This window comes from Camarhynchus parvulus, chromosome 14, assembly GCF_901933205.1.
Source record: "Camarhynchus parvulus chromosome 14, STF_HiC, whole genome shotgun sequence".
Taxonomy (NCBI): domain Eukaryota; kingdom Metazoa; phylum Chordata; class Aves; order Passeriformes; family Thraupidae; genus Camarhynchus; species Camarhynchus parvulus.
In genome coordinates, this window is record NC_044584.1 from 1,738,307 (window position 1) to 1,761,529 (window position 23,223).

General features: G+C 65.3%; 1 protein-coding gene across 2 annotated transcripts; it reads right to left on the reverse strand.

Moving 5' to 3' along the window:
• Positions 1-6,072: 6,072 nt before the first annotated feature.
• On the reverse strand, positions 6,073-22,983 carry SBK1 (SH3 domain binding kinase 1). Of its 2 annotated transcripts, none has more exons than XM_030958472.1 (4): positions 22,792-22,983; positions 9,495-9,697; positions 9,208-9,410; positions 6,073-8,657 (listed from the first exon to the last, which is right to left on the reverse strand). In XM_030958472.1, exons 1-4 carry the CDS (start codon positions 22,851-22,853, stop codon positions 7,875-7,877), a joined length of 1,251 nt encoding a protein of 416 aa, XP_030814332.1. In that variant the 5' UTR covers positions 22,854-22,983; the 3' UTR covers positions 6,073-7,874. The 2 variants fall into 2 exon arrangements, with proteins under 2 accessions (XP_030814332.1, XP_030814333.1); XM_030958473.1 differs by lacking the exon at positions 22,792-22,983 and adding an exon at positions 16,986-17,030.
• Positions 22,984-23,223: the final 240 nt, after the last annotated feature.

Below are 23,223 nucleotides of genomic sequence, written 5' to 3' on the forward strand. Positions count from 1 at the left end.
CAGGACATTTCACAGTGTGGGGTCAACTGGGGCTGCTGGGCCTACAAAAACTCCTGGGGAGCTCAGCTGAGGGGCTGTAGGGTCTGTCTCCATCCATCCATCCATCCATCCATCCATCCATCCGTCCATCCATCCATCCATCCATCCATCCCTCCATCCATCCCATCCATCCATCATCCATCCATCATCCATCCATGTATCCCTCCATCTATCATCATCCATCCATCCATCCATCCATCATCCATCCATCCATCCCTGTGGGATGTTTAAGCCTCACCTGGGGCTTTGCTGAGCCCTGTCCTGAGGCTGTGCTTGGCTGCTCTGCCAGGTGACCCAATGGCTCTGACCCCTGGAGTCTCCTCCTTGCACACCCTTGGGATGTTGGCCATTTCCTGGCCATCAGAGCCTCCTGACATCTTTGTGAGCTTTCAGAGATGATTCTGAAGATGAAAACGTGTCCAGCAAGATCACCAGGATGCTGCAGGTGCTCAAGACCCCCAGGTGGCTCCAATGGGGCTCTTTGTGACTGGTTTGCCCAAGACAGTGGTGAGGGGCTGGAGCATCTCCTTGTGAGAAAGGCTGAGGGAGCTGGGGCTGCTCAGCCTGGAGAGGAGCCCCAGCTGAGAGAGACCCTCAGCCCTGGCTGTCCCTGGGTGCAGGGAGGGGCAGGGCAGGGCCCAGGCATGGGCAGGAACTGATCCCAGGAGTTCTATTTGGACATGGAATCATTAGGGATGGAAAAGACCTCCAAGATCAGTGAGGCCAAGCTCTGACCATTCCCATAACCATCAACATGAGGAAGAACTTCCAGTGACCAAGCAGTGCCCAGAGGGGCCCTTAAGGCTCCTTCCCTGGAGGGATTCCAGAGCCATCTGTCCACAATCCTGACCAATATGCTCTGGGGGACCCTGCTGGAGCAGGGTGGGACCAGGTGAGCTCCAATGATCTCTTCCAAGAGGAACTATTCTGGAATTCTGTGCTCTGGATGCTGTGATGTACCAGCTGTCCTACCTGGCACTGACACCTGGGAGGCTTCAAGTGACAGAGGGAAGGAGGGAGCAGGGTGGGGCAGGATGTCCCTGCTCCTCTGCCTGGGCTGGCCATTGTCCCTCAGCTGGCAGCCACTGCCTGGAGACTGGACAGTGCTTTTGGCTCACAGGAACTCACAGAGCTCACAGGAGCTCGGGGGGCTCTGGAGGCCACATCACCCACAGCTGCAATCCCAGCTCTGAGGGGGGACCCTGGCTGTGGGGCTCCTCCTCTCCTGAGCTCTGGCAGAAGATCCTGAGCTGTGCTGGTCTCTCACAGCAGAGGGGCCAGAGAATGCTCCCTGGGCTGTGGAGCAGCAGGAGCCGGTGGCTCCCAGGAATGGGTGGTGGGACAGCTGGGCAGTGACTTGGAGGCCTCGTCCTGCAGGGAGGTCCTTGTGACACAAATGGGATTGGTGCTGGTCCCCAGGGCTGTCCTTTCCCAGGATCCAGCCTCCTTGGGAAGCCTAGATGGTGTTCAGCTCCTGACAGAGAATCCTGGGCTGCTCCAGCCCTGCTGCTCTGGGGTCCTGCAGAGCTGCTCCTTCCCCCACAGGGGCTATCCAAGCAAACTGAGCACTCCTGAGAAGCTCCTGACCACTAAAGCACCACAGTCCATCCATCCTGAGCTGCTGAGCTCCCACCCAGCCCCAGCCAGAGTCCAAGTCCAGCCCAGAGCCACGGCCAGCACAGCTGGCAGCCTCCAAACATTGCAGTGCCCCTGGCCTGGAGCCAAGGCAGCTGTCTGGGCGGGCTGGGGCAGGCAGCCCTGGCACACACCAATCATCCTGGCCAGCCCTGTGGGGCGGACATGACCCAGGAGCTCTGCAGAGCTGCCACGCTCACGGGGTCCAGGGGGACTTTGGACCTTGGAAGTGGCTCCTGGCTCTGCTCCTCAAGCCAGGCCTGGCCCTCGAGTGGCTGCAGAGGTGCCACAAACAGCAGCGAGGCCAGCAGAGGCTGAGGGAGCTCGGGATGGAGAGAACTGAAATCCCTGCCTGGGATTGTCAGATCTGGGAGCAGCCTCAGGCAGGGAGGTGCCAATGGGCTCCTGCCCAGCAGAGGGACCCCAGGGCAGCTGCAGGGTTTGCCCCCTCCAATGGTCCCGTTACCACCCCCTATTTCGTGACAGGGAATTGCTGCGCTGCAGGGCACATCTGGCCTTCCCTTGTGAACTGGCCTGGCTTCACTGTGGCCCCAGCGCCGGGGGCACTCAGGTGTCCCAAATTCCTCCGCCCGCCATCGTGCCAGGGCTGGGCTGGGGGAAACTCCTGTAAATAAATCCCCGTGTGGCCGTGGGAGGGGTGAGGTCGTGCCCCAGGCTCACCTGCAGTCTTCTCCCTAAGATTCCCTTCCCCTGCGGCGTCTTCAGGGCTACAAGGTGATTAACATCCCCTTTCAGCTGTTCCAGCCGCGTTCTGGATGCCTTTAAGCCCCCGGGGTGTTACACATGGCTTACAAGTCGGGCTCCATTAGCGCTCGATTCGCTGTTTATTAAAACCTCGATTAATCTTGTATTAATGCTCTTCAAATGCGACTTTTGTGGAGGTGCAGCAGCCTCCGAGAGGAGCTAAGCTTCTCCCCAGCCCTGTGCCGCTGCTGTCAGCCAGGAATTAGCTCGGGATCTCTCCGGGCTCGGAGCTGAGGGGTCGGGAGGCTGCAGAGAGCAATGATGAGGATGCTCGTGAGGATGCTCTGATTAATGGGGTAACGCCAGGCCAGAGACACCCCTGGCTCTGCTGCCCCCAAATCTGGGGCAACTGGGGGAGCAGGGCCCAGAGAAAACAGGAAGGTGTGGGAGCAGCCTGGGGGATGGATGCTCTGCTTGCCAGGACCCCACGGATCCAGAGCAGGTGGAAGGGTTCAGAATGGAAAGATCCACATGTGAAAAGCAGAAATCTCTCCTGCCCCTGCCCTGGCAGCCGTGTGGCTCTGGGAGGGCTGTGCAGGAAGGAGGAGTGCGGCCCAGCCCTCGGAGCCAGCAGGAATTGCACCTCGTGCTCCTCCGTGGGTTTGGGATGCTGCCTGTGCCAGATGCAGAGCCACGGCCGGGCGAGGCGCTGAGGGGATGGAGGAGATTTCCCATCCCTGCCAAGCTGGGATGCTGCAGTTGCCATGGCAACGTGGGAGGCCTGCGAGCTGGAGCCCACAGCCCGAACCTTTGGGGGTGTTCAGGGCTGGGGGTGCTCTGAGCCCTGGCAGCTCCCTGCACCCAAAACTGCCCCCAACCCCCTCCTGCCAAAGCTGGCACCCCCACCCATGCCTCAGCCAAAAGAGCCCGCTGAAAACCCTGCCTGTTCCATGGGGAAACACCCGCTGAAAACCCTTCCTGTTCCATGGGGAAACACCCGCTGAAAACCCTGCCTGATCCATGGGGAAACACCCGCTGAAAACCCTGCTTCTTCCATGGGGAAAACAGGGAAAACACCCGCTGAAAACCCTGCCTGATCCATGGGGAAAACAGGGAAAAAACCCGCTGCAATCCCTGCCTGTTCCGTGGGGAAACACCCTCTGAAAACCCTGCCTGTTCCATGGGGAAAATCCTGCCTGTTCCACGTTCCATGGGGAAAACCCTGCCTGTTCCACGAGGAAAGCACCCGCTGCAAGCCCTGCCTGTTCCAGGGGAAAGCAAACACCTTTGGGTGGGAGAAGGTGCCCGGAGCCGCTGTGGGGAGCCGGCGCCGGGCGGGAGATGCCGGGGGAGATTCCCGCAGCATTTTGCTGCTTCCCCCGGCCCCGAGCCGAGACCCGCGGGGGCCGAGGCTGGAGCAAGGGCAGGCAGCCCCGGCAGGGCCCGGCCAGCGGCTCTTCCCCGTGGGATGCCCCAGGGCCCTTCCAGCAGGCAGGGCTGTGCTGGGAGCTGGCCTGGGGGCGCAGCCAGCTCTGCTCTGCCTCCTCCCAAAGGTGGCTGGCTCGTCACACAAGGTCACCTCTCCCTCCCAGCCTGCTGACCTTGCCAGGCGGCACAGGCTGCGTTTTTCCCCACCTCGGGACAGTTTTTGCTGTCTGTCTCCGGCAGCTCATTCCCGCTGGGGCCCTCGGCCGCTGCCAGGCCTTGACTGACATCTGTCCATCATCCCTGGCAGCTGGAACCGCAGACTGCAGCGGGTCCCCGCGGGAAGGACAGGCAGGGACGAGCCCGAGCTGCGTCCCCTCCGTGGGCAGTCAGCTGTCACCAGAAAGAGCATCGGGATGCCCCCGTGCCCGCTCTCCTGCTGCCGCATTCCCGCATTCCCGCATTCCCGCCCGGGCGCCCGCCCGGTTCCGCCGGGGCACCGGGTGGCACATGAGTCACACTTCCTCCCCACGCCGTTCCAGCGCGGTGCCGCCGCTATTTTTGGAAGTTTTTGAAAGCGGATCAGCCCCGAGAAGCGCAGCTCGTGGATGCTCCCCAGGCCGGGCTGGCGTCCCCCTGTCCCCGAGCGGGGCTGGGGAAGCCCCGGCAGCCCGGACCCTGCGCTCCGCTCCCCGCTCGGGCTGCGTGGGAACTCCCTCCTCATCCCACGGCCCCTCCTGAGTCAGCAGCGAGCTGCGGCACCATCCTAGTGGCAAAATATTACCTTTTAAAGGGCTTGTTTGCGATTGGGGTGGGACTTCGTGCGATGCCAGCTTGGCGTTGATCACTGGGCTCCCAACGAGCGAGCGGATCATTCCCGGTTATTTTTACTCCCAACCCCCAATGTTTTAGCTGGGGCTGCAGTGCCTCACAAAGTGTCTGTGAGGAAAACCGGGCACAATCCAGCTCCGGAATCGAGGGGTGGATGAAATCCGAGGCGGGATCAGCAGCTGAGTGTCACAGCCGGGCCTTCCTGGCCTTCCCAGCTCGGAAGGATCTGGTTTTACGGGATGCTGCGCCCACACCCACCCCATTCCACACCTGCCACCCCATCCCCTTCCCTCCGCTCCTCCAGGACCTGTCCAAACCGAGGATTATTTTCCTTTCAGGGCAGTGACTGTGCAGCTCATCCTTCCCTCGGGGACTGCCCAAGGTCAGCGGCCGCTCCCGGGCAGCAAAGCCGGAGGGGGCCGGGGAGGTTGTGGCCCTGCCGGCCAGGTGACACCTCTGCCGTGCAGGTGCTGCCTTGGCAAACTTCAGCTCCGCTTTTTGTGCCTGGAGCTTTTGCCTGGAGACAAGCAGCTCCTGCCCCGCGGGCGCTGCCGGGCTCGCAGCATCCCGACCTTGCCGGGATAAAATTAGCCCCGTTTCCCTTTGGATTAAAGGCAGCTCCGCTTCGGCTCCGAGACGTCAAATGGCAGCGATGCCTTTTTTGTCTGGATAGGGGAGGGGAGAGTCCTGCCAGCCAGCCTGGTGACAATGACATTGATTTCCTAGACCTCTCGGCGTGGCCAAATCCGTATTTTTAGCCGGGGAAGAGAAAAATACGAATCATGTGTCAGAGCAACGCTTTCGGTGCCCTGGTGGGAGGGAAGGGGCCGGGAGCCGCCGCTGCTGGAGCCGGGGACGGGCAGGACTCGCTGCCCGGTGCCCGGAGCGGGGCTGGGGACGCACCGAGCATCCATCCCCGGCACTGCTCTGCCCTCCTGCAGGATGGTCCCCATTCCCAAAGGATCCCGCCCGTCCCCTCCACATCCCCCGTGGCCGTTTTATCTTCCGGGGCAGGCGCTGCCTTCATCTCTGCTTCCCTGCCACCGCCCCCTCCTCCTCGCTCTCCCCCACCCTGTTCTCATTTCCCCAAGAAGACTTTAATGAAATCTGCCCTTAATTAAATCCACATTCATTTGCATAATTACCAGGAAATTGAAATTAGCCTGAGGACGTGGCTGGAATACATTTGGCATCCGGCAGCCCTGGCTGTTCGGAGGGGGCTGCACCGAGGGCCGCTGGGTGCCCCCCACCCGTGGGTGCCCCCCACCCGTGGGTGCCCCCCACCCGTGGGTGCCCACGGTGCTGTCCCCACATCCCTCCCCTCCCTTTCCCCGTGGTGACAGGGTGGAAGTGGAGGGACGCTGCCACAGCCACTGCTGTGCACGAGCAGCATCACGTTTGCTTTAGTTAGTAAAAAAAATAAAGTCTTCACCGCCATTGAGAAATTTTTTGTTGCTTTTATAACTATGTATTTTGTCATTTTTTATGGTTTCAGTTGTGGTTTTTTTAAATCCTTTTCAACAGTGACAAACTGAGGTAACGTCTGTGACACTACAGCCTCTCCTACGGGAAGAAGGTCCGAAACCCGACAGCTGAGGGGACTGGAAATAAAAACCTGACAACCTACGGACACAGCGACCTCGACGGGGACAGAAATCACACCGGGCACCCCCTGGGGCACAGCCGGGCGGTGCCACCGAGCCCTCCCGGGGCGGCCGGGATCCCTTATCTACATTATTGCACGAAAGATCGAGGACATCGAGGGACCTAAGGCAAAGAGGAGTAAAACCGGTGCCTAGCTCTCTACGTGGGGCAATGCTACGTCTAACGCCGGGCCCGGGGGGTGCCGGGGACGGGGCACGGCGGGGGCGGGGGCGGCCCCTGCTCTGTAAACTGCTGCTGCTGCTGCTGGAAAGCGTTATAGCCCTTTGTGGGGAATTGGGGCACCGGGGCCGCCCCACGGCACCCACCCCGTGCGAGGGAAGCCCGAACCACAGCTGGGTGCTCTTGCCTTAGGGTGCCCCCACAGCGTCCCCACCGCGGCGGTGGGGTGAGCTCCCCGCTCTGCTGGGCGCCCAAACCCAGGAGGGAAGGTGTGACCTCCACGCACACCCCAGGACCTTGTCACTAAGGGGCCACCGGTGGCTGCTGCCAGCACGCCCTGCCTCGCTGCAGCCAGCCCCGGCAGGGTCTGTCCCGCTGCCGCTTCCCCGCCAGCCCCAGGGGAGGGTGACAGGTTGGGGAAGGGGTGACAGCGAGGAGGGGCGATGGGGACAGCACAGAGAAGCAGGCGGGCCCGCGGGAGGCCGCTCGGAGCTCCCTGCCCTGCTCCCCGCCAGCCCGGGGGGCACCGCTGCCCCCTCCCCCGGTCCCTGGGTACAAAGGGTCTGCAGAGGGGCCGCGGGGACAGCGGCACGGCACAGCCAGCCCGGCCCGAGCATCCAACCTGCGGCATGGCCGGCACCGGCCAGGGGGATCCCATCCCTGCGGCGGGGCCTGAGCCGGCTGGGGCAGGGCAGGGGCTGCCGGCGGCAGCGGCTGGGACACACAACGACACACAGACAGGGACACTTGCTACATCAATGGCTGCCAGCACCTCCCACGGCAGGGAGGCAGCCGGGGCTGCCGGGGGTCGGGGGCTGCTGGCGACCCCCCGGCTCCCCGTGACCCGCCTCCCCGCGCCCTCCCGGTCCGCAGCGCTGCGGCAGGGACCGGTGGAAGAGGGCAAATCGCCACCCACCCAAACCCCCCAAAGGCCTCCTCCACGGTGCAGGGTCATCGGCCTTCCCGCTCCCGGGCGGGGTGGGGCAGGGCAGGGGAGGGGCAGAGCCAGCGCATCACCCGCTGCCCGCTGCCCCCGACTCTTTCTCCCCGCCCTGGGAGACCCCTCCCCGTGCCCCGGGGAGCCTCGGAGGGGGCAGCACAGCCGTACCAGGACTGTGGGTGTCCCCGGCCTCCCCAGCAGCGAGCGGTGCCCTCGCCTGCGCTCCGGCCACTGGCCTCGCCCAGGCGGGGCGGGGGGATCGGCATCCTCGGCGCTACAGAGCGCAACCAGTTCTGTCCTTTTCCTCTTCCTCTTCCATCGTGTTTCTTTTCCTTTTTTTTTTTTTTTTTTTTCCTTTTGGGAAACCCAGAGCCCGGTCCCGGCTCGTGCCGCCACCACCACCACGACGTGCTTCCCCCATCCGTGTCCCCGGGGCGGGGGGACGGGCGGGTCGCGCAGCCGCCCGGCGCCGCCGTCACACGCAGATCTCTATTGCTGTGGCCAGGACCATCTGCCCCTTGCCCTTGTCCTGCCGTCCGTCTGTCCTGCCGGCCGTGCCCGGGGCGGCTGCGCCGGGCTCGGGGCGGGCCGCTCCGCTCCCCTCGGTCAGGACGGTCCTCTTGAGCGGGGCGGGGGTGCAGGAGCCGCCGGCCTCGTGGCAGTGGGGCCCGGCCGGGAGCTTGTCCCTGGCGTGCTTGCGGGAGCGGTACGAGGGCCGGCACCGCACCTCGGCCATGAGGTCGCACTTGATGAAGTAGAAAACCTCCTTGACGGGGCAGCGCTTCTCGGGGTCGAGGGCCAGCAGGCGCTGGAACATGCGCAGGGCGCTGTCCGTGAAGCGCCTCCACTGCGAGGGCAGCCCCGCCAGCCGCCCCTTCTGCCACCGCACAAACTCCTCGAAGAAGGCGTCGGACGCCACCGCCGCCTCCCAGGGGAAGTTGCCGGTGAGCACGCAGAAGATGAGCACCCCGAAAGCCCAGACGTCGATGCTGGTGTCCACGGCGAAGCCCTCGGCGCGGCCGGCCTGGCACACCTCGGGCGCTGTGTAGGGGATGGTGCCGCTGATGCGCTTGACCCGGCAGCCCACCTTGCGCGTCATGCCGAAATCCGCCAGCTTGACGCGGCGGCAGTCGCGGTCGAAGAGCAGCACGTTCTCCGGTTTGATGTCCCGGTGCACCAGGCTCTTGCTGTGCATGTAGTCGAGGGCCAGGCCCAGCTGCTGCACGCAGCGCTTCACCAGCTCCTCGGGGAGCCCCACCTGCGGGGGGGACACGGCGTCAGGCACCCCCAGCGAGCCCCGGGGTACCCACCCCGCCCGGGCACCCACATCTCCTTGGGCTGATGGTCGTGGGTGCTCTGGGGCAGGGGATGGTGCTGGGTCATGGGCCACCCAAGAGGTGGGTGGTGGGTGTCAGGCCCCCCACAGGATGGTTTGGGTTGGAAATGCCCTTAAGGATCATCCAGTTCCACCCCCTGCCCTAGGAAGGAACACCTTCCACTATGCCAGGCTGCTCCAACCCTCATCCAACCTGGCCCTGGACACTTCCAGGGATGGGGCAGCCACAGCTTCCCCAGGAGATGGGTCTCAGGCCATCCTAGGGATGGGTGATGGATCTTAGGCCACCCAGAGGATGGGTGATGGGCCCCACACTTGTTTATAGGTGCTTGTGGTCAAGCCCAGCCCAGATGGGGGTGCTCAGTCCCTGCAGCCCCTCCCACACAGGCACAAAGCCCAGGGGCAGCTTTGCCCAGCACCCCCTGAGCCCCCACATCCCACAGAGGCTCCGTGGGAGGGGCTGGGGTCCCACCTGAGGCGGGATGATGTCGAAGAGGTCCCCGCCGGGGGCGTACTCCTGAGCGAACACGTAGCAGTCCTCGGTCTCGAAGACCACGTCAAAGACCTTGATGATGAAGGGGCTGGAGGAGAGCGTGTTGGTGATGCTGAATTCCCGCAGGAAGTTCTTCAGCTTCGTCTTGCTCTTGTTGACGAACTTCAGGGCCATCTTGGTGCCTGCAGAGGGCAGGGGACAGGAGTGAGCCCTCGGCTGGGACAGACAGGCCCCTGCACTCCCAGCCCACGCCCCGCTCCCCTCACCTGTGCTTTTGTGGGACACCAGGTCCACCTTGCCGTAGGTGCCCTTGCCGAGCTCGCGGATGAGGTCGTAGTGCTTGGTGATGTCAGTGCCCGAGAGGGTGCGGATGGCCAGGGACTGCATGTCCTCGGTGATCAGGGGCACCCCGCAGCAGCCCAGCTTGCGCGACGGCTCCTGCTCAATCGAGCCCGCGCTCATGGTTGCGCTGCAAGGCACAGGGGGCACTGCTTCCGTGGGGGCTGCAGGGCCATGGTGTCCCATCCTGTCCCATCCCATCCCATCCCTTCCCATCCCATCCCATTCCATCCCATCCCACCCCATCCCACCCCATCCCATCCCATCCCATCCCATCCCATCCCATCCCATCCCATCCCATCCCATCCCATCCCATCCCATCCCATCCCATCCCATCCTGTCCCTTCCCCAGGTTTCCACCCATGGCAAAGGGGGATGGGGCTGCCAGGGTGGTGCTGAGCAGCCCCCACTGGGTGCCACCCCTCTGTCCCCAAGGGTCACCAACCCAATGGCTCTGGAGGGGGTGCTCCAGCCTCCATGGGGGCTGCAGGCGTGTGGATGTTTGGGGGCAAAGGGAGGGGTCCAGGCATGGCAGAGACAGGGACAAGGACACACATGGATACAAACAGGGACACACACATGGACACGTTTTGTCAGGCCTGGTGTGCTCCCAGCCCCTCTGCAGGACAGCAGCTGAGGCCCTTTGGGGGTCCCCTCTGCTGCTGTGTCCCCAGTGGGGACCCCAGGAGCCAGCCCTGTCTGCTCCACACTGAGCCCCTCTGGAGCTGAGCCTCACCCCAGCTGGGGCAGAGCTCCAGGGTGGAACCAGGGCCCTGCCCTGGCACCAAGGGGACACAATGGCTCTGCAGCAAATCCCTCCCATCTCTCTGTCCATCCACCAGCACCAGCTCCTGGCCTTCACCAGCCAGGGTGCCACACTCTGGTGTGGAGAACCCCAGAATCCCAGACGGCTTTGGGGTTTGATGGGACCCTAAAGCCAGTCTTGTTCCATGGGCAGGGACACCTCCCACTGTCCCAGTCACTCCAAACCCTGTCCAGCCTGGCCTTGGGCACTGCCAGGGATCCAGGGGCAGCCACAGCTGCTCTGGGCACCCTGTGCCAGGGCCTGCCCACCCTCACAGGGAACAATTCCCAGTTCCCAATATCCCATCCATCCCTGCCCTCTGGCAGTGGGAAGCCATTCCTCTTGTCCTCTCATTCTAGGCCTTTGTCCCAAATCCCTCTGCAGCTCTCCTGAAGCTTCTTGAGGCACTGAAATGGGCTTTAAGGTCTTCCCAAAGTCTTCTCTTTTTCAGGCTGAACAATCCAAATTCTCTCAGCTTTTCCTCATAGCAGGGGTGTTCCATCCCAGTAATCATCCTTGTAGCTCCTCTGGACTTGCTCCAACATATCCATGTCTTTCCTGTGCTGGGGATGAACTGCTGGATGCACATTCCTGGTGGGATCTCACCAAAGCCGAGCAGAGGCCGGCCCAGCCAGCAACACAAGGACAACAGCACCAACATTCCTCACTCCCAACAAAGCAGGGATGGTTTGCTCCTCACTCTGACCATTCCCACAAGAAGATCCAAGCTCAGAGTCACCCAGCAGAGCAGTGAAACCACCCCAGCATCTCCTCTGATGTCTTCAGGGCACTCCATCACTGCACAAGCACAAACCCTGGGCAGGCAGGGGCGTGGGGAGGGCACTCGGTGGCTGCACGTGGGTGAGGATGGGCAGAGAGAGCCCAGGTGGTGCCCACGGGCTCAGCCCCACGCAGGGGCTGTGACAGCCACCCCAAATGGTGCCAGACACCCCACAGAGCACCTGCAGCACCCCAGGCTCACACACAAGGATCCTCCCAGCCCCTTCCCAATAAGGCTGAGTCGTATCTCCAACTTCTCCTTCCTTCCTTCCTTCCTTCCTTCCTTCCTTCCTTCCTTCCTTCCTTCCTTCCTTCCTTCCTTCCTTCCTTCCTTCCTTCCTTCCTTCCTTCCTTCCTTCCTTCCTTCCTTCCTTCCTTCCTTCCTTCCTTCCTTCCTTCCTTCCTTCCTTCCTTCCTTCCTTCCTTCCTTCCTTCCTTCCTTCCTTCCTTCCTTCCTTCCTTCCTTCCTTCCTTCCTTCCTTCCTTCCTTCCTTCCTTCCTTCCTTCCTTCCTTCCTTCCTTCCTTCCTTCCTTCCTTCCTTCCTTCCTTCCTTCCTTCCTTCCTTCCTTCCTTCCTTCCTTCCTTCCTTCCTTCCTTCCTTCCTTCCCCCCACCGTGCTGCCTGTCATCCCAAACCAAAGCTCAGCTTCTTCACTTATTATAGTTATATTTTTTTTCCCTGGGAAGTTGGGGAAAAAATAGAAAAGGAACTTCAACATCATGATGTTCCAAAAATGTAACAGTTTGACTCATAAGATCTCCGAAGCAGCTCATCTCCATAGTGTTTCATTGGCCCCCTGGCAGAGGAGCACCATCGCAGTGTCTGGGTGCTGGAGGTGGAGGTGGATCAGCAGCAGCTCGCTGGAGGCAGGACTGAGAACAGCCCCCAGCATCCTGCACGAAGAATCCCGGCTACGCTTGGATTTACGGCTGCGCTCATCAATGTCCCTTAATTAACCGGCATTGAAATGCAATTATTCAAGTCGGGAAGGTTGGGTTTGGGGAAAAACCCTGCTGGTTGGATAGGAGAGAGGAGAGGGAGGGCTGGCAGCTTGTGGAAGTGCTCTCCAAGTCAAGGGCTGTTTGTTTTTCCCCTTGGCTCAGCCTGTTGGGGTTTCCAGGTGTGTCCTTCCCGGGCAGGAACCGAGGAGCGCCCACGGAGAGCGGGGATCCCGCCCAGTCCGGCTGGGCTGGCACAGCTGGCACCGGGATGTGCTGCCCGGGATGGGCACGGGCCGGGATCCTGCACGGCCGGCTCCCAACAGCAGCCCCGCCTGCCCGGGGCTACCGGGAACACCGCGGGGCCAGCACCGGGCCCAGGAGCAGCCAAACAGCGGCGGCGGCCAAAACACCGACACGCCGAGGCCACGGGAAGCACAAACACAGAAGTTGTCATTAAAAATTGAAAGCTTTTGGAAGCATGTTGGGTTTGATGCGAGCAGCGAAGCGGGGCGGCAGCAGGAGGCAGCGAGGGCTCGGTTCCAGCGCCGTGCACTCCCAGGGACAGCGGGAATAGCGGGGCACACAGGGATTGGCAGTGCCAGCCAGGCAGGAGATGCCACCAGCTTGGCCTGGCCGGGTTGAGGTCCCACATCCCTCTGCAGCCAGGCCAGTCCCACCAAGGAGCGCCTGTGCGGCCCCACGCCGGATCGGGTCACTCCAGAACCACAACGGGGCCTTTCCCGGCACCCAGCTCCTCTCCCGCCCCAAAACCCTGGAAGGGAGGCAGCACCGCGTCCGAAGGAGGACAAACACACCCTCTCCAGCTCAGTTCCAGGTGCTCCTGAAGGAGCTTTCCCTAGCAGGGAGCAGGGATGAGCATCCCGGCCGCGTCCCCCACGGCTCAAGGTCCCGCAGTGACAGAGAGGCAGCGAAGCTGCTGCCGCGCGGCCCCGGGACCTGCCGCGCACCACAGGCGGTTCCTGCCGTCATCTCCGCATCCTGAGCCATTTCTCCTACTATTCAGACTAAAATTGTTCTGTGTTTAAGCTTCAGAACCGTTTATCTCATTGAGTGAGGAGGATAATCCACCCACCTCTTCCTTGCTCCCTGGCAGGTATTTATAGGCAGCCACTCGTCTCCCGTCGGCAGCTGCCGCTCCTCTTCCCCAGGCTCCCGGCTCCATCCCCGGGACGGTGGAGCACATCCCGAAGGACATCATCCCATAGCCACAGCCCAGCATCCTGCCAGCAGCCCACAGTCCTGCCCCAGCGCTGCGCCCTGCTCTGCATCCCGCTGCACATCCCGCTCCAGCCCCGGGCACATCGGCTCTGCCGATAACTAATTGCAAACTCATTAGGAGCTCATTGAGAGGAGCAGAGGCCGCCCGGGAGAGTTGCCCCAGGCTCCCGCAGAGAAGGCTGCTGGAGCAGCGGCTGCTTGGAAATTCAGAGGGAAAGGGGGAAAAAATCCCTCTGGCCACATCAGAGACTGACAGAAAAACAACCCAGTTATTGAGGGAGGCTACAGGAAAAGGGTTTGGGCTGAGCCTGATGCACGATTGAGCGCTGGGGGCTGGGACTCGATGAAGGGAAAATCTGTGCAGGGCAGGGGCTCTGCAAAACCCGGATTCCTCTTTAAAGAGGGGAGAATTGTGAAATGCAGCAGTGGGATGGGCACAGGCCCACGCTGCTCTGTCCCTGCACTTGGCAGAGATTTGATTTCCCCGTTTCCCATCCCCAAGCCCTCAGTTATGAGCACGTAACACCAACTCCCATCCAAGCCCAGCAGGCTGGGGGCCAGGGCATCCCTCAGGAGGGACCTCCCTCCCTCCACACCCAACCAGCTTCCAAACCTGCCCCGTTTCCCCTAAACAACGCACTGAGCCAGCAAAGTCACGCCCTGGGCCCTGCCAGAGCCGTCCCCTCTCCCAGTTTTCCAGATGCCAGCACCACCCTGGTGTCACTGGAACGAGGGGCCAGTGGTGCTTTGGCCATGCCCCACACTGAGCTGCTGCCTCCCAGTGCCCCACTGCATTTCCAGCCCTGCCACCTCCATTCCTGCCTGACCCCGTTCCAGGGACATCCTGTCCTCTCCTCCGTGCCCCTGGGACCCGCACAGCAGATTTGAGCTGTGCTTCCCGGGGCTGTGGCATGCTGCAGCCCAGGGAGGGCTCACAAAGGCACCTTGGCCTAACGGGGACAGCGTGGCTGTGGGGGCAGGACAGGAATCTCACCGGGGCTCGGAGCCTCCAGCACCACCATGGCCAGGCAGCCTCCAGCCAGGCCAGCCACCACTTCCCACCTCACCCAGAGCAGCAAAACAGGCACAGGGAAAGGGTTCCTGCATCCGTGTGCCACCCCAGGGACATGCAAAGCCTCTCAGGACAAGGCGAGTGTGTCCAGGAGGTCACACCTGGCACGGGGACATTGGCTGCTGGCAGTGGTTTGGGGACAGCCCCTCCTGCAGCCCAGGGAGCAGAGGCCATGGGTGGGGCAGGTCTCCTTGTGCAGCTGGCTCCAGAGCAGCGGGAAAGGCTGGAGCACCACGAACACACCAGAACCAGCACCAAAGCTCCAGCGAGGCACCCGCAGCGACTGGCACTGCCCAGTGCCCCCGTGCGGGGCAGAACTGGCACTGCCCAGTGCCCCTTTGCATGGCTGGACTGGCACTGCCCAGTGCCCCTGTGCAGGGCTGGACTGGCACTGCCCAGTGCCCCCCGTGCAGGGCTGGACTGGCACTGCCCAGTGCTCCTTTGCAGGGCTGGACTGGCACTGCCCAGTGCCCCCTCGTGCAGGGCTGGACTGGCACTGCCCAGTGCCCCTGTGCAGGGCTGGACTGGCACTGAACTCCAGGGTATCCAGCAGTTCTCATACCAGCTCCTTGCCCAGGGCACAGCAGCCTGCCTGGCAGCAGGATTCTCTTCGGCAAAGCCAATAGCGCCCAGCCAGGCGCGGGCAGGAGCTGCTCTCCCAGTGCAGATGTTCCAGATGCAGGGCAGGGTCAGGCCCTGTCACACCCATCCGTGGTGTCCCCCGCTGCAGGAACCATCTCCCGTCCTGGCCAGGATTCTGTGACAAGCTTCCTCAGCCCTCGGTCCCGGGATTCAGGTTTCACACACCGATTCGGGCAGAGCAAACAAAGCAGTGCCGGGACTCTCCTCCGCCGCTCCTCCTTCCTGCCGCCGTCCCCTGCGCCCTCCGCTCCGCTCTCCCGGAGCTGCCAGCAGGATTTTCCTGCCCTCCCGCGCACGGGACTGTCTCTGTCCATCGGCCCCGATGACAGGACCTTGGCTGCCTTTCAGAGCTTCTGGCCTCCCGGGGTTTTTGCTGCCGAGCAGGATTGGCTTCCTTAGGGACCTCAGCTCCTCCAGCCCGCAGCTCCTCCCGCGTTCGCCGCCAGCACCGGGGACTTATGATTACTTCATTATTTGATTGGTTTCATCAGCCTGTCATCATCTCCCTCCCAAAAACTCTTCCGCCAGCGCCGACAGCACCGCACGGTTGGGATCTGCAAAGACAAACGCCCCGAGCGAGCGGCACCTGCCCGACCCCGCGGCAGGGCCGGCCGGCCCCTCTCGCTCCTGGCGACAACAGGGACACGTCCCTCTGCCACAAGCCCAGCCCTGACTCCGCTGCAAGGCTTTGTGTGCCCCCAGCTCAGCCTGCCGCCGGCTGGGATGATCCCGTGGAGGAGATGCTCCCACCTCCGCCGTGCTCTGCTCCCGCAGCCGGGCACGGTGACACACACGGTGACACACACGGTGACACCGGGCAGGTCGGGGCTCGGCACACGGACAGCCAGCCCCGAGGGTCCCGGACAGAGCGGTGCCGAGGCCGGGCCGCCCTGTCCCCGGTCCCCGAGCCGTGCTGGGGCTCCCGGCTGGCGCCGCCCGCCCGCGGCCACGGCGGCAGCGAGGCCGGACCGGAGGAAAGTGGGTCACGCTCCCCCTTCCCCGCTGCGGCCCGGGAGCGCCGGGCTGGGATGGAGACCGGAGAGCGGCCCCGAGGCCCGGGGACAGCGGGGACAGCGGGGACAGCGGGCGAGGTGAAAGGGGAGCTGGGGCAGGCGGTGAGGGGACACAAGGAGACAGCAGGGGACGTGGTGAAGGGATGCGAGGGGAGACAAGGAGAGATGACGAGAGGAGATGACACGGGGAGATGAGGGGACAAGAGAGGACACAATGAGGAGAGACAATGAGGGGAAACGAGGGGAGGTGATGGACGGGGGCATGAGGGGAGATGGCAAGAGGACATGAGGAGACATGAGGGGAGGTAATAGGGAAGACAGGAAGCTGGTGAGGGAAGACGAGGGGAGGTGAGGGAACATGAGGGGAAACAAGGGGAGATGAGATGGGGAGGTGGTGAGGGGACACAATGAGGGGACATGAGGGGACACGGCCTGAGCTGCCCCCGAGGCCGCCTCTCCCTGCTCTCCCCTTCCCCTGTTCCCAGCTGCCTTCCAGCTCAGTGCATCCTTCCAGACACCCCCAAAACCGCCGGCAGCCCCCGGGGAGCAGCCCCGCGGCCCCAGCCCCGCTCGGTGTCACTCACGCCCCTCTGTCCCCGTCCCTCCCCCTCGCCCCCCCGCCGTACCGGGGCCGCCCGGGGCGCAGGTGCCGCCGGCCGCGGGAGGGACCCGGGCCGGGGGGGGGCGACCGATCCCGGAGGCAGCGCCCGCGCCGCGCGGTGCCCACCCCGCTCCATTCACCCGGAGCGCCGCTTGTACCGGGATGGGGGGTTTTGTCCCCTCCCCGCGCCGTGCGGGCAAACAAAGGGCGGCCTCGGTACCGGGCGGGCAGCGCCCCCGCACCCCCCATCCCCGCACCCCCATCCCCGTATCCTCATCCCCGCACCCCCCGTGCCCGCGCCCCATCCCCGCGCCGCCGCCTTACCGGAGGGGCGAGCCGCCGCCGCGCCCCGTCCCCGGCGGGAGAGGAGCCGCCGCCGCCGCCGCCGCCGCCGCCGCGCTCCGCCCGCCCCGCCGGGCTCCTCATGCCGCGGCCCCGCCGCCGCCGGAGGAGCGGAGCGGAGCCGAGGGAGCGGAGGGAGCGGAGGGAGCGGAGCGCGGCGCCCCCGCAAGCCCCGGCAGCGCCCGCCCCGCGCCGCGCTCCGCCCGCACCGGCACCGGCGCCGCCCCGGGGAGGGAGCGCGGAGCGGGAGGAGCGGGAGGCGCGGGGGGGCTCCGCCGCCGGCCCCGCGGGGATGGGAGGATGCGGAATGAGCGATGAGCGATGCGGGGCGCTGCTCGTCCCCGCCCCCCGATGTTGCCGGGGGGAGCCGGGGCGGGAGCAGCCCAGGAAGGGGGGTCGGGGCTGAGCCGCCCCCTCCCCGTGGGCGCGGAGCTCCGGTACCGCGGGCTGCGCTCGGAGCAGAGCTCGGCGCTGGGGACAATGGGGATGGGAGCGGCGCTCCGCAGCGGCGGCTTCACACCCGATCCCCCCGAGGCCGATCCGGGGGTCCCAGCACAGCAGCGTGTCCTGCTGCCCGCTGCTTCCCCGGGCCCTGCTGTCCTTGAGCCCTCCCAGACTCTGTTCCCTCTCCTGTGGCACGGGTGATGCCCCCGTGGGTGGGTGACGCCCACCCTGGGTCAGGAATGGTTTGGGTTCGAAGGGATCTTCAGGATCGCCTCGTTCCAACCCCTGCCGTGGGACGCCTTCCAGGCTGCTCCAAGCCCCATCCAACACGGCCTTGGACAGCTCCAGGGATGGGGTGGCCACAGCTTCTCTGGGCACCCTGAGCCACCGTGGCACAGGTGATGCCCACCGTGGCATAGGTGATGCCCACCGTGGCACAGGTGATGCCCACCGTGGCACAGACAGCCCCCCAAAATGCTGCTCCTCAATGTGTGCAGGACACGTGGCTTCCCCTGTGGCTCGTGAATGGTGGGAGCGTTCAGGCCAAGCCAGGGAATGCCAGATGAGGCAAACACATCACGGGGGCTTCCCTTCAGGTGCTTTAAATTTGGCAGCGCTTTCAGCAAGTGATGCCAGAGCTGGGCACCAGGAGCTCCAGGCACCCCCAGCCGGGGGGACAGTGACCGCTCTCCAAGAGGAAGATGAGGGGTTGGCACTGTGCTCCCTCTTGGAGCATCCCTGGACACACCTCGTCTTCCCGGGTTTCCTTCTGTGCCCACCGAGGCGGAGCAGGGAGGTTTAACACTGGCCGGGATTTGCTTTGGCACCTCCTTGTCCCTCAGCTGGGTGCCAGGTCCCTTGGCTCCCTCGCTGTCACTTTGAAGGGACCCACGGTGGTGGGGCTGCCCCACTCTCCGAGGGGCACAAGGGGCTGTTCCCACACCCCAGCCGTGCCCGCCCCGCCGGTCCGAGCCGTGCCAGTGCCCCCGAGCCCCCGGAGAGCGGGGAGGGCCGGGAGCCGCCGGCTCTGACTCACGATGGCTCCGCTCCGCTCGCGCTGAGCGTGCAGAGCAATTAAAGATTTTCATGAATGACTTTAAGGCAAGAGGCTGAATCACACTCCGACACTCCGCTTTAATGTGTGCCGGCTGTGCCACTGTCACCCTCTGGCCGCCCGGCAGCTGGCACGGGGCACGGGGCACGGGCAGCCCCGGGCAGGGCGGCGGCTCCCGGGGCCGGTGCCTCCATCCCGCTCCGCTCGGGTCCTGCCACAGCTCCCGGCTCCTGCGGCTGGGGCGCTCCAAGGGTGCTGATTCCCAGCGGGATGGAGGCAGCGGAATGGGGCTGGGAGGAGAAATGCTGGAGCGCAGTGCCCCGGCCAGCCGGGCTGGGCTGGGTTAGGGCTGGCACTGCTCGGAGCGGCCGCTGCGGGGCTGGCACGGGGCTGGCACGGGGCTGGCACGGGGCAGGAGCAGCGGAGGTGCGGGAAAGAGGAAAACGGGGGAGATGGGCAGAGCTGGGCTGCGCTCGGTGTCACCACAGCAGCGCGCCCAGGGAAAGGCGCAGCCGCCTCCATGGGGTGGCTCCAGGCTCGGCCCTTGCCGTGGCCCCTCTCCCGCCGTGTCCCCTGCCTGTCCTTGCGGTGCCGTCCTGGCTCCCGCAGCCTCCCGCTCGCGGCTCCTCCGAGCTCTCTGTCAGCTCTCTCCCTATTTATAGCTCGGGGCTGTTTCTAGGTCAGGCGGGAGCTGCCGGTGCCCGGGGAGCCAGCCCAGGGACCATGGGGGCTGCAGGGACACTGCCACACGCCCCACACCTGGCTCAGCCCCGGTGTCACCATCCTGCTGCTGTGCCCTGGGTACACAGGGCCCAAGCCAGCACCGGGACCAGCTGGGCCTGGCAGGGCTTCGTGGCATTCCGTGGGGCTTGGCAGGGCTTTGTGGGGCTCTGTGGGACCCCACAGGGTCCAGCAGGTCCTCATGGGACTTTGTGGGGCTCAGCAGAGCTCTTCGGGACTCCATGGGGCTCTTTGGGACTCCCTGGGGCTCTTTGGGACTCCACGGGGCTCAGCGGAGCTCTGTGGGCTCCATGGGGCTCAGCAGGGCTCTGTGGGGCCCAGCAGGGCTCCATGTGACTCCGGGGGGTTCCACGGGGCTCCGTGGGGGCCGTCGGGTCCCTCTGGGGTGTCCCTGTCCCTCGGTGGCACGTGGGTGACGCGCACACCGAGCCATAGTAACACCAGTTGTACCGGGGAGCGCCCGCACTGAGCTCGTGGTCTTCAAAGCACTCCCGGAATATTAATAACTAATTAAGATTAACGAGATGAAAGGAGCCAGATCAAACATGTTTATCACCTCGTGCAATCCCAAACCGTGCAAAGAGCCCCCGCCTCCCCGAGGGACCACGAGTGCTCCTGGGATTTGTGCTCGGAAAAGGAATATCCGGCTCGTGCACATCGTGGGATGCGCTTGGACAGGGTGGGCAGCGGGAAATGACCTGGAAAGCCCAAAATATTCCCAGCGTGCCGAATCCCCTCGGAATTCAGCGAGAAGGTCGCTTGTGCCTTCGCCATCGCTCGGCCGGAGCGGGAGCCAAGGGGCCGAGCCCCACACGGCCCCGGTCCCACGGCCACCCGCGCCTGCCGCGCTCCGGTGACAGGAGCCAAAGCTGCCGGGGATGCTGCGGGGATGCTGGGAAGGAGCAGCGGAGGGAAGGAGGGAGGGAAGGCGGGAGCGGAGCACGCCGGGAGCCGCAGCCCGGGCGGGGGACCCGCTCACCCCGGGGCTCCGGCGTGTCCCACCCGTGTCCCCTCGGTGTTCCCTGGGGACAGAGTCACCCTCGGGGATTCCTAGGAAAGGGGCGGCGGGGCCGGTTCCCGCAGCCGGGGCGGGGGCTCGGAGCGCCCCCAGCTCGGTGCCCCCCGGGCGGGAGCTGCCACCCCGGGCGGGGACAGCCGGGGGGATCCCGGGGCTGCTCTCGAGGCCAGGGCACACGCCGAGCCCCTGCCAGGGGTCCGACCCTCGGGGGGCTGCCCGGAGCCCGTGCGGTGCTCCCGGGGCTGCGAGGCACCGAGCGGGGCGGGCACAGCGCCCCGGGGATGGATCCCGAGCAGCGGGGGGATCCCGGCACAGCGCCTAGGGATGGATCCGGGCACAGCGCCTCAGGGATGAATCCCGAGCACAGCGCCTCAGGGATGAATCCCGAGCACAGCGCCCCGGGGATGGATCCCGAGCACAGCGCCCCGGGGATGGATCCCGAGCACAGCGCCTCAGGGATGAATCCCGAGCACAGCGCCTCAGGGATGAATCCCGAGCACAGCGCCTCAGGGATGGATCCCGGGCACAGCGCCCCGGGGATGGATCCCGAGCACAGCGCCCCGGGGATGGATCCCGAGCACAGCGCCCCGGGGATGGATCCCGGGCACAGCGCCCCGGGGATGGATCCCAAGCACAGCGCCTCAGGGATGGATCCCGGGCTGGGCCGGGCAGCACCGGGCGCGGTCAGACCTTGGGAATAGCGCTGAGCCCGGTGACGGCTGCTCAGCCACCGGCACGGAACGGGACCGGAGGGGCTCTTCGGGGTGGGCTGCCCGGGGAAAGAAGCACAACGCGTTTCTTCGAGGGGAAGGGGGGGCTGAGCTGGGGGCAGGGGGAGAGCCACGGGGCCCACCCTGGCACGCCGGTGGTGCCCCGGTACCCCGGTACCCCACAGCACCCGGCACCGCCCGGCCGCCGCCTCCGCTCGCTGCCCGTTCTCCTGGCACCACCTAGAGGCTGCGGGAACGGGCACGGGGGGACGGGCACACGGGGGGACGGGCACCGGGAACAGCCACGGGCTGACATAGGTGAAAAGACATGAGCACAGACACGGGGGGACAGACATGGGGGACAGACACACTGGCACAGCACTCACGCGTGGGGCTCACGCACTGCCCCTGGCACAGGGGGGGACAGGGTGAGGGTCAGGGGTGGTGACAGAGCAGGGAGCACCTCCGCAGCACCTCCTGTCACCCCGGAGAGCCCCCCCTCAGTGGGGCTGTGCTGGGGGTGACAGGCGATGGCAGCTGTGACCCCACGGGATGGACGCAGACTCAGGGACAAGCTGGTGACAGCCAGGGGGGTGTTCAGGGACAGGACATATCCCCACCCCCCAGCGCAGCCATCTCGAAGCAGGGCAGGACAGGGAGAAGCCTCTGGGCACAAGCCATGGGTGTCCATCCCTCGCTGTCCCCGAGCAGGGAGGGGCGGTCCCTGCAGCCGCCCCGGGGATCCTGGGCCACCACGCTGCCACCCCGGGTGCCCCCTGCCTGGCTGAGGGTGCCAGGCCCATGCCACCTGTGGTGTGGCACAGGCTGGGTGCCCCTGGCCAGCTCCGAGCCCGGGCTGGGCTGTGGGACAGGAGCCCCGGGAGCTCTGTGCCCCCACAGCCAGGCCCTCCTGGTCCCTGGTACCCCTGCTCCCCACCTGGGCACTGACTCACGGGAACTGAGCTCCAAACCCTCATAGTTTACACCAAAACAAACCCTACAGCTCCCTGCCACCCGTGAGGAAGGCCAGACTGCCTGCATGGATCCAGCTGGTGGCCCTGAGGCCCCTCAGACCTTGCTGGGGACAGCCAGTGCCTGGAGGGAGCAGAGAGGGGCTGTGCTCGGGGCTGGCAGCGTGGCACAGGAGCCGGCAGTGGCTCGGTGCCACCAGGAGCAGTTGGGCACAGCGTGTGCCAGCACTCGCCCCTCGCATCCTGCCGCCCGCCCGGCTCGTTCCGGCCCCGCGCATCCTCCTTGGCTGGGGCTCAGCAGCGCCGATGGCACGGGACATTTCGGGAACGGGGGAGGCGAGCGCCGGGGCTGCTGCCCGGAGGGACGGGCCTGAGGCTCCCCTTGTGAACCCCCCAAGTGCCCTGGGCCCCCCAGCCGGGCAGGGAGGAGCAGACACTGCCCAGGGCCCCTGCTCAGGTGGGCTGGGATGGCTCCAGGATGGATTGGGGATGGTTCTGGGATGGCTGGGATGGCTCCAGGATGGATTGGGGATGGTTCTGGGATCACCTCGGGAGGCCCTGGGTGCACACGCTGCTGCCCACAGCCCCACTGCTCCCATGGGCACTGCAGCACTGCTGAGCTGGCACAGCACGGCACGGCACGGGATGCCCAGCGGTTTCCTGCTTGCCTGGGAAGCACATCCCGTGTACACAGCTCCGGCCCCGGGCTCCTCTTTCGGGAGAGGATGCTCCCGCTCCGGAGGAAACTTTGGCACTGCCCCCCGGGCCGGCTCGGTGCCCGCTCCATGCCGTGCCGTGCCCTCCCTGCGCTCACAGCTGTGTCCCAGCCGGGGCTGTCCCGGGCACTCACCTGTGCAGGTGCAGGGGCTGCAGCTCCTCTTTCTGGAAGCAGACGAAGCAGAAGGAATCCATCGCTCGGCTCCGGTGGCCACCGCGCCCGGCCGAGGCTGACCGCAGTGCTGGGGGGCTGCTGGCATCTTCCTCCCGGTGCCAGCGGTGGCCGGAGGCTCAGGCCGGCCCTGCCGGGGCCATAGTGCCGGGGAGCCCTCACACGGCCGGGCTGAGCACCGGGATCCGCCGCTCCCCGGGCACGGAGGCGGCTCCGGGCCGGGCCCCGTCCCGCGTCGCCCTCCGGCCGGGGCCGGTGCTGCCCAGCGGCACCGCGGCACCCATGGCGCTGCCCGGCCCTCAGGGGGTGCCAGCAGGGACCTGCGGTGCCATCAGCGGCACCGGGGCTCGGGCACGGCGGGCCGAGGCACCGGCCGAGCCCCGCGGGGCTCAG

Excerpts from the sequence above, each read along its gene's own strand:
- SBK1 (XM_030958472.1), bottom strand. The coding sequence starts at position 22,853 with ATGGATTCCTTCTGCTTCGTCTGCTTCCAGAAAGAGGAGCTGCAGCCC. Across the intron at positions 9,411-9,494 it reads GGTGTCCCACAAAAGCACAG|GCACCAAGATGGCCCTGAAG; the intron begins GTGAGGGGAGCG and ends TGCCCTCTGCAG. Across the intron at positions 8,658-9,207 it reads TCGACATCATCCCGCCTCAG|GTGGGGCTCCCCGAGGAGCT; the intron begins GTGGGACCCCAG and ends TCCCCCCCGCAG.